This window comes from Hemicordylus capensis, chromosome 4 (genome assembly GCF_027244095.1).
Source record: "Hemicordylus capensis ecotype Gifberg chromosome 4, rHemCap1.1.pri, whole genome shotgun sequence".
Taxonomy (NCBI): Eukaryota; Metazoa; Chordata; class Lepidosauria; order Squamata; family Cordylidae; genus Hemicordylus; species Hemicordylus capensis.
In genome coordinates, this window is record NC_069660.1 from 117935252 (window position 1) to 117953231 (window position 17980).

The window sequence follows — 17980 nt, forward strand, 5'->3', positions numbered from 1 at the left end:
ATAACGCATGACCTTGTCCATTTACAGCAAAGAGCCTACCCTATTTCACAGCGGATGATAGGAACTATAAATTAAGAAGTTAATCTTCATATTTGAAGAGGCCCACAAGCGGTTATTCAGTGAGTGCCTTAAAGCTTCTATGGCAAATTGTTTAGATTTAGCACAGAAGAGCCTTACTGACATATTTTCAAACAGTGTTGAGCACATAACGTACAGGGCACCTGATCAAGGCAATATCTGAAACCTTTGAAGCTGAATCAAACCAATTAATCAACAAGACTATGTTGCAAGAATATAGATTTTCACATTGAATAGTTGTCATGTCCATTATGAGGGGAAACAATATAAACATTTTGTATCCTATACAGCTATTCTTTGAGTTTGTTTGTTCGGACATTTGTCCCAAGGGGGATCCAGTAGAAAGTGTGGGGGAGGAGTCAGAAAGGAAAAAGGAGGAAAAGGAGAAGGAGAAAATTAAGTTGTTGCTGAATAAACCTCTAGTTAAATCCACATAAGATATCCTTGTGTGTATGATGGACGTAGCTATAAAACAAACATTTTACTGGAATATATAAGAATATATAAGAATCACAAAGCCATGTGTCTGACAGAGAACCTTACGGAGAATTAGTTCCTATCAGGGATGTGCAAAAGTTTCAATGGCGAGACATTTCAACTCAAAATGGACTGTTTCAAGTGTTTCGAGTTCAAAACAGGACACCATCTAAATAAAGGTCCTGTTTTGAGCTCGGAGCAGAACTCCATTTCAAGCTTTATTTTGGAGGCCTGTTTTTCCCTTGCTGGTTGGTTTTCTGGCAATGGCTTCTGTTTGCCTTGTGAGTTCCTTGCTTCTTGACTGGCTTGTTATCATACAAATCAAGTGTTGCCATGGGCAGCTCCCATTGGCTGGGGGGAGGAGGGAGGGAGTGGAAACACAAAAAGGAAATTCAAAATTCAAAATGTATTCAGAGACTGGGAGGCAGAGAGAGCCTTTATACTGTGCGTGAAGAGGATATGTCAAAAGAGGAAGGAAGGAAGGTTTGCTTTTGTGGTTTTCTTTTCTCAGCTCTTAGTATAATATGCTGGGCTATTGATGCTATAACTATCTGGTTTTGCTGGATCTGATTGACAAAGGCAGAACTTGGGTGCCTTGAGACTAACCTGTGCTTCACTCACTGCTCTGCTCTGCAATATGCATTGTAAGGTGTACTCTGCCAAAATATGGCTGAAGTTGCTCTAGTTGAGCTTATGGTTGTGCTTGCTGCTAAGTAAGGGTGTTGCTGTGGCAATGCTAGGAAGTAACGTAAGGAGTCACAATTGTATGTGAGAGAACAACTTGTGCCAATGATGTTACTACAACACAAGTACTGTGGCTGGCAATGCATAAGGTTAGTGATTATTTTCTGGCCATTTCTGGACTGTGTGTGAAAGGTGTGTTCTGTGTTGGGAGGGATAGATTCCCTTTTACTGCGTGCTTCTGCTGTAGTTTTCAAGGCAGGGTTGCAAAATGCATTGCAAGTTGCAGTGCAAAACTTGTGTGCGTGCACTCTGTGAGTGCAGCTTGTTCTGGCTATAGGGAACACTGGGGAAACCCGAAACACCCCATTGTTCCCCAAGGGTAGCTCCTAGGGACACCAAAGTGGGTTGTGTGGTAGGGGGCATGATAGGTGCTACCTACCACCCAACCCACAAAAGAAATGGGTAAGTGGGAATTTTTAACTTTCCCCCCAAACCCCCATAGGATCCTATGGGGCTAAAGGTTAAAAATTGTTTTAAATCACCCATTTGCCCATTTCTTTTGGGGGTTGAGTGGTGGATCAGGCTCAAGGCCTATTTAGTCCAGCATCCTGTTTCACACAGTGGCCCACCAGATGCCTCTGGGAAGCCCAAAGGCAAGAGCTGATGACATGCCCTCTCTCCTGCTGTTGCTCCCCTGCAACTGGTGTTTAGAGGCATCTTTCTTCTGAGGCTGGAGGTGCTCTATAGCCCTCAGACTACTAGCCTTTGATAGCCCTATCCTCCATGAATTTATCTAAATCCCTCTTAAAGCCATCAAGGTTGTTGGCTGTTACATCTTGTGGCAGATAATTCCATAGGCTAATTTGCATTGTATAAAGAAGTACTTCCCTTTATTGGTCACCAACTTATTGGCAATCAGTTTCATGGGATGCCCCTGGTTCTAGTGTTATGTGGGAGGGAGACAATTTTCTCTCTATCAACTTTCTCCACACCATGCATGATTTTATAGACCTCTATCATGTCTCCCCTCAGATCTTTTTTCTAGACTAAAAAGTCCCAGGTGTTGTAGCCTTGCCTCATAAGGAAGGTGCCCTGGGCCCCCGATCATCTTGGTTGCCCTCTTCTGCACCATTTTCGTTCTACAATATCCATCTTAAGATATGGTGACCAGCATTGTACGCGGTGCTCCAAATGTAGCCACACCATAGTTTTGTATACGTAAGGGCATTATAATATTAGCAGTCCTTCCTAATGATTCCAAGCATGGAATTAGCCTTTTCTCCAGCTGCCGCACATTGAGTTAGCACCTTCAATGAGCTATTCACCACACTGTTGCGTCGAAACAGCCAGCTCTACCACTGTTTCACCAGAATGTTTCCGCTGTTTTGTGTTTTGTTTCGAGCTTGAAACAGAACGTAAAATCAGTTTTGTGCACATCCCTAAGAATCAAAAATCAGCATGAATTTTACTGGAAAGCCTTCAGCTGACCACACACTTATTGTGACATCTAGTTTGACCCTTATCGCTCTGTAATTGAGGAGTCATGATCTGGAATCGATGGATTAAGCTGGAGGGGGAAGTTAGTATGCCAAGTCTCCTCACAGTCCTGCCATAGAAGGTATTGTCAATCAATCATTTCCTGTGAATGTCATCTGGTTTCTTCCAGCCCTCTAATTCTAATGCTGCTCTGCTTTCTCTTAAGAATATCAACCGTCAAAAACTACCAACATCATAAAAGAAGTTATGGTAGACAATATTAAAAATAATGAGGAACATTAAGCATTATATTCAGCATATCAAAATATAGGGAAAGCATTAAACAGTATACAGCAATTCAATGTACTTGTTTCTTGAATTGTTTTTAAGGGCAGAATCATCACAGCAGCAAATCTCTTTGGTCTTTGCCCAAAGAGTGTAGAGTACCCTGTTGCTATGTTGGGAGTCAGCTCCTTCAAAAATGGTTCATCCACCACATAGTGCCAAAGTCTGAATAAGCCAAGCAACAGAGCTGATCCAAATGTCTAAGTGGATCTAAGGACATTGTCACAAATGATGCTAAGAACAGGGTTTTCATTTCCTGCATCTGCAAATTAAACCAAAGAGTGACAGTGATCAGAATGTGCATTTGATGTTTATTAAAAATGGCTCTCTTCAGATCTAAGACATTAAAAATATGCAGAAATGACCAAAAAAAACCCCACTCACATTCTTTGCATCACTTGTGAAAATATCCAAAGACCCAGTTTGTCATGTGCCCACAGATTGCCCACCCCCACATCGCACTGGGAACATGTTAAAATTCCATATCATGTGGCTTGCCTGGATCAGATGACTGCTTCCTATACCAGTTTCAGCGGCCCTGAAGGAGGTGCAGTGTTGCATGTGAAGCATCCATATGATACAGGTAACCAATAGGATACAGAACTTCAGCATGTTACCAATTAACCATGGGAGAGTTGACAACCATACCACAAAGTTAAAATGCAGATTAGACTCCGTTATCACAGAACATTTAAATGTTTACAAAAATCTACTGTTTTTTGTTTAAGTTTTCATCCCATTATGATCTAGTCTAATCATCCTCCAAGGACCTCAGGGCTGAATATATGAGGACATGTTATTTTATCCTTACAACAGCTCTGTGTAGTAAGTTAGGCTAAAAGGTAGTGGCTTGACTAATGAGCTTCATGGCACAGTAGGACATTCTATCTACTATGCCAGTATTAAATGTCAAGCAATTTGAAACCATGGCCATGTGCTTTCAATAATATGACTATAATAAAATATGTTAATACATTTTCTTAAATAACAGAAATCTTTAGAAGGTGTAGAGGGAGCGGGGAGGGAAGGAATGCCAGTATCTCTAGCAAGTTGCAAAAGTGAAGTTGCCAAGTAGCAAAGAAATGCCAGTCTTTCAACTCTCAGTTCCAAATATTCTATGGTACAGAAAAAGGATGCTGATACTGAGTACTTATTTATCTAAAGTACAAAATCCATCATCATCCCAGTTCTGGGAACACAGAAATAGACATTGTGAGAAGCCTTAGATTAGATTATTACCAGCACCAACTATGGGAAAAATAAACCAGAGCTGTGACAAAATAAAGAACTTTTTTTTTAGGTTAAGGATAAAAACCACAAGAGTTATTAGATATATAGCCTTTACCCTGAATTGCAGAAACAGTTCCACAGTCCCTGGCCATGGCTCCATAGCAGACGATTAAACACACGGTTAAAAAGCCGGTATAAATGTAAACATTCAACATCTGAAACTCTCCAGACGCGTTGCAGAACAGAACGAACACTAGCTTTCACAATATCTAAAACCTAGAAAAGAATATCAAGGAAAAAAGTATATAATTTTCTTAAGCTTCTAGAAAACAAAGAAAATCTTAAAATTCAGCATTTTGAAAATACATGCTAGAGCATATATCTTTAATCAAAAGATATTTAACAAAACAAATGAGGTCAAAGCAAAATTTTATTAGGAATGCATCAGTTCATTGTCATCCATGTACTAAAGGGGGGAAATGTACTATTTAAAAGAGATATGAGAAAATCCATTGATTTCAAACAGTTTTGTGTTATGCTCCAGAAGTTTTTGAATACCAGGCACTTTTCTTAGGAGCTTCTAGACTTGCATAATCTGAGTGATAAGCACACTGCAGAAGCTGACTTGCTATGTTTTTTGAGAACATGTTCAGGGGAAATCTACTAGTTGTGCAGAACACTGACTGGCTAGCTCTTTTATGATGTCATGAGGTCAATTTCCTATCAATTTCCAGAGCAGTGTTTCAGCTTTTCAGAATTTTGATGTGGTGATGGTGGATTTTTTATATTTTTTTTAGTATTTGTTTGTAATAAGGCAAGGAGAGAATATGTAATTGAATAAATGTACAGACGAGGGGTGTGCACAAATCAATATTTTCATTTATTATTGTTGTTGTTGTTGTTGTTGTTGTTATTACATTTATATCCCGCTCTTCCTCCAAGGAGCCCAGAGCGGTGCACTACATACTTGAGTTTCTCTTTCACAGCAACCCTGTGAAGTAGGTTAGGCTGAGACAGAAGTGACTGGCCCAGAGTCACCCAACTAGTTTCATGGCTGAATGGGGATTTGAACTCAGGTCTCCCCGGTCCTCGTCCAGCACTCTAACCACTATTCCACGCTGGCTCTCCTATTGCACCCAATCAAATTGTACCCAAATCAAAACACCCCTGATTTGTTTTGTGTCCGAATCTGACCCCCCACAAATCACCCCCAGATTTGATTTGTACCTGAATTTTCCAAATCTGAATCGATTCAGATCAAAAAAGGGTCCCAGGGCCAAAAGATTGGGTTGGGTGGTAGTGCCCAATGGGTGGGAGCTACCACCCAAATTTCAAAGAAATTGGGCAAAGGGGTGATTTTTAAAGAAGTTTTGAAGCTGGCACAACTTTCAGCTTTTCCCCATAGGGAATAATGGGGATTTCAGCAGCCTTGGTTATAGCTCCCGGGGGGGGGACACCAGGGTGGCCCAGAGAGAGTTGTGGTAGGGCCCAATGGGTGCAAGGAAGCTATCACCCAGACTTAAAAAAAATGGGCTAGGGAGTGATTTTAAAATGATTTTTGAAGAAGGCATGTCTTTGGGGCAGAAAGAGGGTTTTGGGGCAAAAGAGTGGGTCAGGTGGTAGTGCCCCAATGGGTGCCTGCTACCATCAAGATTTCAAAGGAATTGGTGAAAGGGATGATTTTTAAAGAATTTCTGAAGTTTGTACATCCTTAAGCTTTTCTCCCATAGGGGATGTTGGGGATGTCAGCAGCCCCACAACTCCACTTGGGGGGCACCAGGATGGCCTAGAGTGAGTGGTGGTGTAGTTCACATAGGGCGCCAACCACCCACAAGCCCATGGGGCACTGGGTTTTGTTGTTTCTGAGGTGTTCTGAGAGTAGTTTCTCTGGTAGCAAATTGAATTCAATGACAAACATTGAATCCACTCTCAATCCCATTATTCCCTGTGGGGAAAAGTTTAAAGACGCGTAAACTTAAAAAATGATTTAAAAATCACCCCTTTGCAAAGTTTCTTTGAAATCTAGGTGGTAGCTTCCTTGCACCCATTGGGCACTGCACAACACACTCTGGGCCACCTTGGTGCCCCCCCCCCCATGGAGATATAGGTTTGCTGGAATCTCCATTATTCCCTATGAGAAAAAGCTTAAAGATGCGCAAACTAAAATTCTTTAAAAATCACCCCTTTACCCAATTTCATTGACATTTGGGTGGTAGCTTCCACCCATTGTGCACAACTACCCAATCCACTTGGCTACAAAATGGAGGTCCAAATCTCCAAAAAAAATTTTATCCGAATCGGGGTGATTTGTTTTGTACCCAAATCTGGGCAACTGAGGACAAGGGTGATTTGTTTTGTCTACAAATCACCCAAATCAGCCAGATTCAGGTACAAATCATTTTGTACCAGAATTGCTTCTCAAGTCTCTAGCACAGACTAGTTTTAAAACGGCAGACAGTGGGGTCATTCACACAACTAGGCAGGTAAAGTGTCAGGCAGGTGGGGGAGAAGGCTGATTAAACTCACCTTCCCCCCCAGATAAGCACCTGACTATTTCTGGGAACACAGATCGCACTCCCAGACGATCCATGGTGCGTGGCACAGTGCCGAGCTCTGGAGGCCGGGACGAGGCATCCCAGCCCCCGGATATCCCACAATGCACCACACGACATGTGCAGTGCATTGAGGGATTCCCCTAGGAGATGGGCACTCTAGGTGCCCATCTCTGTGTCTGCTGCAGCTGAACATAGCCCCAGGGAACACACGATCCCGGAGCCCGGGTTAAGGGCTCACTCAAACCTTTAACCCTAGCAAAGTGCTGGGTTTCAAAGTCGTTCTCAGCAGTGCTGCCCCACCAGGATCAGGCCCAATCCCAGCGGTTCTCATGCGCAGCCTAACCCAGGCTGGGCTTCCCTAGCCTGGATTAGGGTGCATGTGAGAACAGCCTCAGTCTGTCTGAAGCAAGGAAAAACGCAAGACAAGAGCAGGTCACTTTTCAGTTCTTTGAAAGACATACTATCATTGGCATTTCAACATGGGTGGAAGCCAAGCTAGCCCTCTGAGGAAATAAATATACGTTGTGACTCCTGTTTTTTGTTTTGTTTTTAAATATATTTTGTTACTTACTACAGCCTGACACTGATCATTTTCAACATTCCTATATTGCCTTTCCATTTAAAATAGTGCCCAAGGCAATTTAATGGATTATAACCATAGGCTGATGCCAGATCCTAAGCATCCAAAGCTCTCACTTACTTTTGAATGCCTTTTAGATGCATAGACCCCATGAAGATGATCTTGGGAGAGACTTTTTAGTTAGACACAGGAAATAATTGATTGACAATACTAAAGAAAAACTAGACTAAACGGACATGTTAAACAGTTATTGCTACAATTTCTTCTTAATATCTGTATTGGGTTTTTATTTACTACATTGTTTGGGCCAATGGGAGAAATATGGGGGGACGGGACTGTACCAAGGCATGCTGCAATTGTTCTCACTGAAGCTTCCATTGGCTTTCCTGAGAGGTGTGTTTTAACAAAATTAATAATTTGATCGTGCATCTGGCCACAGGTATTCTACCAAGTAAAATATTTCTTCCTTTTTCAGTGTGTAATGTGTTATTTTACAACACTGTTAAACTAATATCTGAGAGCTGATTTATATGACCAAGTGATTATATAGCAGCCACTTTAAAGGGCCATGTGGCCACATAGATCAGCCCTGGGTGTAGATACAAATGAAAATGAAAACTCTATTCACATGAAACCAACTGCCTCGGGATAGTAGTTACTTTATTTCAATTCATTCCATGACTACAAGTCACTGACTCACTTCTTGCTGCAATTAACTTATCAATTCCAATCTTCTGTAAATGAGGGTTAGAGGTTCATAGGCTAAACGATGGACCAACAGCTTCCACTCAACATCAAAATGTGAAACTGTAAGCATAAGATGATTGCAGAGACCATTCTATGGCTGCAAGGCTAATTGTGTATGAATTAAATGAAATAGTCTTATTTCGAGAGGAACATCTTTAGGAAGGTATACAGCAATAAGGGGTGGCTCAAGGTACATGAATATTTCTTACCACAGACCAGCATAAATGGATGTCAGGGTGCAAAAAAAACCCTTGACACCTCAAGTCATTTTATACACAATGCATACAATTTAGATTCACCAGGGAAGAAGCCATGTTACAATGTTAAATTACTATTTTTAATAGCAATTCCTACCTTCTCTCTTGGGTTCTCAATATTTCGCACCCAACTTATAACATATACTGTATGTGTTTTATCAGCCCAGTCTGTTCATGATAATTAAAACAAACAAACAAACAAACCTTCCTTGCAGCTTTGGTACAAATTCGACTGAGTAATAAACTCTATTACTCAGATGCCAGGAACACACAAACCGAAGGGCTGCTTCACAGAATCTTTCATATGAACAGGCCCCATTAATGTAAGTATCTACAAGAGAAGGCCTTGCTCATGTGACCACTTTTCTCTAGCAGATAGAATGCAAAGTAGGGCCTACTTGGCATAGCCATTTCCCATGGCTAAGCTCTGGCTCATATTAAAGGCTCTGCATGCAGTGTAGGAGGATGCACAAACCTGAGGTTTGCTCCCACAACTCACCATATGTTCATTCTATATTCCAGGGCCAAATGAGAACCAGCTATCAGTTATCCACACTTACAACATGACCTTATATAGTTCACTGCCAGTAAACTCAGTCAAATAATACCCCATTTATCCAAGTATCTTTAATACTTGCCAGGCCAATTCAATAAACTTGGATTTATCGAATCCATCACCATCAAGGATTCTGGTATTCTAGTTATTCAGAGTATCACTGATATATATCAGCAAATGATAGATAATCTGAGCACTTAGTACATCTGCCAAATCACTTAACTTCAGTGAAGCCAGAGGTTTGTCTCTGTTTTATACTGTATGCAATTGCTGGATATGCTTCTTAACCTCTCAAATATATTTGCTACTGCCACCTGTTCTTTTTTATTTCTTCTCCCTAAGTACCCTGCCTGTGCTAGAATATAAAGCACTGGCTTTCAGATGAGGTCAGGCTTGTACTCGTGTGTCACATTTGGAAAACCTTACACTGAAATGTCAATGTCAAAAGTTAAGCCATTTGTTTAATCCCGTCCTTAAAAATGACTGTCTGATTGCTCAAAGAGGTTAGGATTAAACACCTGGAGAAGCCTACAGCAAGTTGCTGCTGTTAAAGGAAGTCAAGAGCTCACCAGTGCTTCAGGTAGTATTAGCCCCCTGAGTCATCAGACATGTCCATGCAAGTTGAACAAAACATCCACATTTGCAGGAGTGCCATTTTTCTACATAATGACCTAGCAGATCATCCTGACCCAGAGCATGTGCCTTGAGTACTACTTATATTTGTCAGTGGAAGAAAGCAGATTGACGTGTGTGTGTTTAAAAAAATACCTGTAGGGAAAACACTGGCTGAGCTTATTGTAAAAACAGCCACATATAGGAGTAATTTGGAAGGTTTAAGGCACAATTCAAAGACAGGAGCCCTATTCCGACATTATTTTGTGCCTGCAGTCAGATGTGTGTACACACATACATGCTTTTGTGCAAATGACTGTACCTGTGCTCATTTTAAAAGTGAAACTGGGTACAGGTCCCTTAAATATGTGGTACAGACAGGAAGTACAGAACCACCACTACTTATTAACTGCTTTTCAACCAAAGTTCTTAAAGTGGGTCACATAGAAAAAGCAAACAAATAAAGATAGTCCCCTGTCCCAAAGGACTCACAATCTAAAAGTTTTGTACTCATGTATACAGTATACATGTATACTCACATACTTATACACTGTCTACAGACTGTATGAGTTACAAACTTAACATATAATAGGGCTAATATAGGTTAGTTAAGTTACTGAGGCATTTCACACGAGCAAAGTGAAGCTCCTTAAGGTGGTCTGTGGGGAGAGCAGGCTTTGATGTGGAGAAGGGCTTAGCCAGCTCTCCCCACACAAGAGCAGGGAGCCATCCCTGGGCGATCGGATCGGCTGACCACATGAATACCAGCTCCGTCATGGAGACGGTAGGGATTGGGGGCTACCTGGCCCCCAGAAGTCCCAGCATGCCCCGAGCAAGTGCGTGAGCCATTCTGGGGGAACCCCCAATGCTGGGAGGCTTGTTGCAGCCTCCCAGTCAGGGGTCTACTCGCGAGTCACCACGACGCAGTGCCTCACGATCTTGCAGGTGGGGTTAGTGGAGTGCTCACTCCACTAAACTTGTTTAAGGAGAGAGGTACTTTGGGAGGTTTGCTGCCAGGAGCTGTGTGGCTCCCGTTATAGCACATGATCTCCCAAAAGCGGACTGGGCTCCCTTAGCCCACTTTTTGGAGGTCGTGTGAATAGCCTCTTTATTTGCATATAGTCAAGCTGACTTTGGCAGACAACAAAGCAAGGTCAACAGCGGGGGGTGGGGGAGTGGCCCACAGCTCCGCAGCTTTGCAAGCATTAAGCTGTCAGGGACATATTTCCAGCAGCGAACAGGGCTTTTGTGAGGAGGGGAGAGAAGTGAAAATTGCTTCCTACATCCTCCTTCCTGCACACTGAGCTGCAAGGCAAATACTGCATAAAGCCCTCATAAAGCTGCAGAGAATGTGAGCCAATCAATGGTTTATTTTAGTTAAATTATTGAAATGGGCTGAAAAACTGGTTGGAATATAATAATGTGGCAATTTAATCCACTTTCCAGTTACTAAACATTTTAAATACATCGAGCTCATATGTTTTTAAAGGCTAAAGAACCATGAGGACTAGAAAACTCACTTCTTCACATTACAGAAGAAAGCTGGTATCTCTAAGGCAGCCAATGGGCTTATCCTCAATTTAGAAAATTGTCTGCTAGAATATATTTTACAAAATGCCAAATGTAGTCCAGTAGACTTACCCTACTTGTGACTCCTATATCCTTCCAAGTCTGGCAAATTAAAAAACTTAATGGACACAACACATTTTACTTTTTCCTGATCTTCAAGAATATGGAAGACCTACTAAATTGAGAGGCTCAACACAGCTAGAACAGAACCAAGTCAATGATTAATGTCTTAAGGAATTCAATGAAAAATATTATTTTAATGGCTAACACAAAGTGAGCAAACCACTTACCTTTCTCTGTTTTACAGAGTCCAATTTTATCAACCAGTATGAGGCCACTTTTGATTTATGGTATTTCCAATTGTCCATAATCTGTATTTTAAAAAGAACAACCGAGAACATTAAATTAGAATGGTGCATTTTCCACAGAAATTATGCTAATGACAAATGCCCCAATACAATACAATGAGATCTGTTTCTATGAGTTGATCTGTTGTAATACGAACAAGACCAGCCATTACACGTTACTCCAAGTGTCGGGGGCTATGCAGTCTCTTTTCTTTAGAACCAAAACAGAAGTATAGGCACAGTACAGCTGATTAATAGCCAAGAAAAATGAAAGTTTATTGATTCAATAATTATCCCATTACAAAGAAAACCAAGGGCCAAATTACACATTCCATTTAAGCAGAGTGCAAGTGAGTGAGTCTGTTTTTTTTTTTTTTAACAAACAACCAAAAGCTTTAAATAGGAGCCATGGAAGGACCCTATATTATGTAGAGAAGGGTTATTTGAACAGTTTCCTTGTGCCATCGTTTTGATGAAATTCCCACCCATGCAACCTGCTAGGAGGGAAGCTCCCACTGGCACCAATGGGAGTTTCAGATCTGGGTCTAGCAGAAGCTTCAGTACGGGGACATTTTCACTGAGATAGGGATTCAAGGAGAAAGGGTCTCCTCCTGAACACCACAATCCCAATCCTGATTGCCCATCTACTTTTCCTGCATGGCAGCTATTCAAATTAGAAACACATATGGCTGGCCCTTGGGTTTTTGGCACCCTAGGCCAAGTTTGACTTTTCCGCCCCACCCCCTGCCAAGTTAAGAAGTACAGAGACATGACTTTAACTTGAGCCAAGCAGACTGCTCGTTCACAGAGACGCGAGAGAGCGCCAAGCAAGGCAAGGTTGGCTTCCCTCCAGGGAAGGAAGCAAATGGGCATCCCCAACAAGACAGACATGTCAGTGGTTGCTTGGAGTGGAAGATAAATGCATGTAGTACTGACCCCTGTACAGAATTGGTGCCCCACGGCAAGGATTCCCAATCTGTGGTACTCCAGATGATACTGAACTACAAATCTCACCATCCCCATCACCATATTGTGGCTGGGGGTGATGGGAGATGTAGTTACTGTAATGGTTAATGTAATACTAAAGTGTTACCATGAAGTATATAAGGTATGAGAAATGTTTTATCACATTAGTTTAAAACATTTGTTACACTGTTTACTGTAGAATCTATGATGTTGTATTTCTACTTTTTACTCCTTCATGAAGAAGCTATTGCGAAAACTATTGGAATCCAGACAGTTTTTAAAGGACTTATGGACTACCTATGAATCATCTCCAAGAGCTTCAGATGAAGTTGAAGATACTCATACCTCATCACATGTAGGAGGATGGACATTTTCAGGCTCTAGGAGACTAGATTCCTCTGTGATAAGCAATTGCTATTTCATCTACATAGTGGATATTGTATTAGAATATTTATTTGACTTTTGGCACATTTTTGGGTTTTAAGCATTTGGATATATAATTTATTATATTTGAAAAATACATCGTTATATATACTATGCTTTGAGGTTTCATGTGTGTGTGTGCGCACACACACACACACACACACACACACACACACACACCCCTTTTGCATTAATCTTAAGAGGAAAGCTGGTCTTGTGGTAGCAAACACTGCATTTGAATGCGAGACCACATGTGAGCACTGTCAGATATTCCCCTCAGGGAATGGAGCTGCTCTGGGAAGAGCAGAAGGTTCTAAGATCCCTCCCTGGCGGCATCTCCAAGATAGGGCTGGGAGAGAATCCCGCCTGCAACCTTGGAGAAGCCGCTGCCAGACTGTGTAGACAATACTGAGCTAGATGGACCGATGGTTGTCTGACTCAGTATATGGCAGCTTCCTAAGGATGTTGGCTCTTAAGGATGGCCAATCTCTTAGCCAAATATTCCAAGGATGAATCCATACAGTCTTGAAATTTCAGACTCCCAAAGACTCCCTAATTTGAATAAAATGTACTGGCTATCATCCCAAAGTTGTTTCATTGTTGCAATTCATTGATATCTCTGGGGACTTTCAGGCAAGAGGGACAAATTTCACTGAGAAAGTTCTGACAATACAGATGCTTCAAAGGGGACACCAGGGGCTTGTAATGGAACCTCCACTTTTCTCATGCCTGTGCTGTACACCACAGAACATACAAAGGCCATGTGGCTGATAAACAAGGCTCGTACCTGTTTCAGAGGAAAGCAGGAACATCTTCCTTGTTTCTTTAGTGAAGCCTTTTCTGTTTAATATTAACATAACTGTTTTTGCTAACGGCTGTCAGGGAAACCAACCCTGGAGAAATGGATTCAAAGTGAGTCCTGTTGTGCTAATGCCCTCTTGCTATTTAATTTATCTGCTAGGGAGAATTCAGCTTCACGGTAGGGATGTGCACAAATCGTTCGTGCAAGTGCGGGCAGGGCAGGGCGTGGTTCCCTTAAAGAGCAGGTAAACAGGTCCTTACCTGATCTGCTGCCACCCTACCACTTTTATGGGAGCGGCACTTGCTCGAGCAAAGGTCGTGCGCAGCTGCAGTGTTGTTCCCTGCAGGCTGCATGCAGACTTAGCGCCACACCTGGAAAAGTGGTGGGGCGGCAGAAGAGCAGGTAAGGACCTGCTTATCTCCTCCTTAAGGGAACCGCTCCCCGCCCTGCCAAACTGGTTTGGCAGCGGGTGCCTGAGCAAGTTCTGTGCTTCCTGAAGGAGACACCGAAACAGCTTGTGTACATCCCTACTTCATGGGGAGAATTCTCAGGCTATTCCTGAGTGGTAGACACAATTGCTTCTAAACATCTTCTCTAACCTGCTTTAAAGTCAGCCCCATGGTATTCTGAAGAACTACGGGAGCTGAAGCAGTGAGGTAGATGACTAGAACACAAGAGGAGGGAGACTCAGTGCGAATCCAACAGATTGCAACACAGAGCTCATTTGAAAATCTTTGCTCTGGCAGTGCGGGTGGCGAACAAGCGGTTCTTTTCTGCCCGCATTGCTTCTGCAAATGCACATCCAGCTGAGTTGTCTAGGGTTGTGAGGGGGCTAGTTCACTCACTCACCCCCACCTTGAATTTGAACTTGGAACCATCTGTCACTTGCTGTGATGTTTTTTAACAACTTTTTTGCAGATAAAATTTCTTGTATTCATGCTGAACTAGACTCCACAGTTACTGCATAGTCTTATCGTAGAGGTGTCCAGCAACTCCTTTTGTAGGATTAGATCACTTTCAGTTAGTTACTTCTGAAGATGTGGACAAACCGCTTCGGACTGTACCCCTACTACCTGCTCTCTTGTCCCTTGCCCAACTTGGCATATTTCATCTGACAGTCACATTATTAAAGACGGTCTGGTAAATATCATAAATACTTTCCTGAGGGAGGGCAGGATGCCTCCTTGTCTTAGGGAGGCTATTATTAGACCTTACTTGAAGAAACCTGCATTGGACCCCTCAGAATTGACTAATTACAGACCTGTCTCTCATCTTCCTTGGTTGAGCAAGGTAACTGAGTGAGTGGTCGCTTCTCAGCTACAGGCAGTTTTGGATGACAAAGATTATTTAGACATGTTTCAAACTGGCTTTCGGGTGGGCTATGGGGTTAAAACTGCCTTGTTTGGCCTGGTGGATGATCTCCAATTGGCAATCGACAGAGTGAGTGTGACTCTGCTGACAGGGCCGGATTAAGCTAGTGCAGGTACTGTAGCGTATGTTATAAAGGGGTCCTAAATATGAAAAAATGCACATAAATATTAAAACATAAATTATTTACTTGCATAGTAAAGTAATTCATTTTTTAAATTTTCTATATTTTGGAGTATGGGAGACCAAGCCACAAACTCACACTTACAACAACCGTGAACATTTATATACCGTTTTTCAATCAAAATTCTCAAAGTGGTTTACATAGAGAAACAGAGCAGATAGATGCTTCTTTGTCTCCAAAGGGCTCACACTCTAAAAAGAAAAATGTGGTAGGCACCAGCAACAGCCACTGGACAGATGCTGTGCTGGGCCTTCTCTTAAAAGGCACATTTAGCAGAAAAGGGATATTTTATCTAACATGGACCCAATAAAACAAGTAAAGTTTTAACTTTAATTCCCAGAGTTTTTTAAATTTAGGAATGAAAACAAACATGCCAAGGAAAACTGAAGGGCAAGATTGGAAATGGGTTCTGCGCCTGCGCAGGCACCTCACGAGCCGACTAAGTAGCTCTTCGCGGTGCCCAACCGCCCTCATGCACCTCTAGAGTCTGTTATATTGAGCAGTTGGGCGTCTCTCTGGCAGGTTCTGTGCAGACTGCCACTAATATACAATCTGCTGTGGCTTGCTGTTTCTTGCGTTTTCTCTTCACTTCTGCAGTGGGGATGGCCTGGAAGGGTCTTATGGATTCAACGGATCAATTCCAGATCACCTGTTACAGGTAAGCAACCTGTTTATCTGGATCGTGATCCGTTGATCCCATAAGTAAATGGGTGAATAGTCAGCTTTCCACCATGGTGGTGGGTGCAGAAGGTAGACTCTATGACAACACCCTTTTCAAGACACTTCTCCCATATTCTGCCTGTCGCACCATGCGCAGGTCTATAGCATAATGTTTGATGAATGGCTGCTGAGCTGACCATGTCGCAGTTGAGCAGATGTCATCCATTTTAATCCCTGAAAGATGGGCAGCCGAGGTTGAGCATGCCCTGGTTGAATGTGCCCGTACAGTCTTCGGGGGTGCAACCCCCTGTTTTTTGTATGCTAGTAGGATTAGTTCCACTAGCCAGCGCGCCAAGCATTGCCGAGACACCTCTTGGTGCTTATATTTGCCTCTGTATGTTATAAAGAGTTCCTTTGTTTTTCTGAATGACTTTGTCATTTTCAGGTAGTAAAGTAAAGCTCTGCGTACATCTAAAGAATGCAGTGCTCTCTCCAAATTCATCTGTGGTGCCTGGAAAAATGTTGGCAGTACTATTTCTTGATTAAGGTGAAATTCCGTAATCACCTTAGGGCGGAAATTTGAGTCCAATCTCATCACTACCTTGTGAGGGTAGAACTGAGTGAACAGCCTATCTATCCTTAAAGCTGTCAACTCTCCCACACGTTTTGCCATGGTGATGGCAATCAGAAATGCAACCTTGAGCGTGAGTATGCAGAGAGTTGCAGAATGTAGAGGCTCAAAGGGGCTCTCAGTGAGAGCACCAATGAAAGGCTCCACTGTTCCACTGGTCTCTTCAGTGAAGGATAGAGGTTATTAAGTCCTTTCATGCAACATTTACTCTCTGGATGTGAAAAAACCGACATCCCATCCCATCCTGGGAGTTTGGCCAATATGGCTGCCAGGTGTACCTTCAGAGACATGTTAGCCAAACCCTTCATCTTCAAAGTGGTCAAATAAAGCAACACCTGCCGCACCGTAGCGCGGTGTGGTCGGAACCCCTGGTCCCTAGCATAGGCTCTGAACCTCTTCCACTTGCAAAAGTAACTGTGTCTAGTCAAAGGGCGTCTACTATTCAAAAGAATCTTTTTCAGAACTTGAGCCTCCATGCCGTTAAGCGTAGAGTTTGTATTTCAGGATGCAGCACCCAACCTCCCTCCCTGTGCAGGAGGCCCAGGGTCAAAGGTAGCCCATAGAAGTTCCCTCTGGACAGTTGAAGCAGTGGCGCAAACCACGGTTGACGAGGCCACCACGGAGTTAGAAGTATGCAGGACGCCCTGTCTCTTAGGATCTGGGCCAACACCAGATTGATCAGCGGCAGTGGTGGAAAAAGGTATAGAAGTCCCATACTCCAATTGTACTGAAAAGCGTTGCCTAGTAACCCTACACCTATGCCCGCTCGTGAGCAATAACTTCGGCATTTCCTGTTGGCAGCCATGGCAAACATGTCCACCGTCGGGGTGCCCCATCTGCTGAAGAGCTGATTGATGTAAGTTTCCTTGATCTCCCATTCATGCCTATGATCGAATTGACTGGTCTGACTGAGGGCATCGGCTAGATGATTGTCGACGCCTCGTATGTGAATCGCAACTGGGTAGATGGCATGTGCTATGCACCAGTTCCACATCCTCATGGACAAGAGAATGTGGACAGACTGAGTATGAGAGTATGAGAAAGACTGTGCCCCCCTGCTTGTTGATATAAGCGATCACCGTTGTGTTGTCTACATAAACTTGCGTTACTGTCCCTTTGAGTTGGGATTTGAAGAGTTTCAGTGCTAAAAATGCAGCCAGCAGTTCTAGGTAGTTTATATGACATTGACTCTGCAAGTGCGTCTATTGTCCCTGAATGCAGCGCAGTCCGCAATGTGCTCCCCATCCGAGCAGGGAAGCATCTGACATGACCCAATTTGTTGGAATCAAGGCCTGTTGTACTCCCTGCAACAGATTGTCTTCCAACATCCACCAACGCAGAGATTTCAATACCGCCTGGGGAAGCTTCAGGCGTAACCTCTGGCTGTCTATATTGGGTCAGAAATGTCTCAGATACCACTGCTGTAGGGGACG

The 17980-nt window shown here is 42.8% G+C and overlaps 1 protein-coding gene across 9 annotated transcripts in view; it reads right to left on the reverse strand.

Moving 5' to 3' along the window:
- Window positions 1-17980, reverse strand: part of TTLL7 (tubulin tyrosine ligase like 7) — a 136459-nt gene that overhangs the window by 13081 nt on the left and 105398 nt on the right. For 6 of the 9 annotated variants that reach the window (XM_053243202.1, XM_053243200.1, XM_053243201.1 and 3 more), the window contains 2 exons: window positions 11457-11537; window positions 4406-4566 (listed from right to left, as the gene is read on the reverse strand). In XM_053243202.1, the coding sequence (XP_053099177.1) occupies window positions 4406-4566; window positions 11457-11537 (242 nt within the window). Of the gene's footprint in view, window positions 1-3082; window positions 3323-4401; window positions 4567-11456; window positions 11538-17980 lie in introns of those variants that run through there. The other 3 variants (XR_008305634.1, XR_008305635.1, XM_053243206.1) reach the window with 3 other exon arrangements.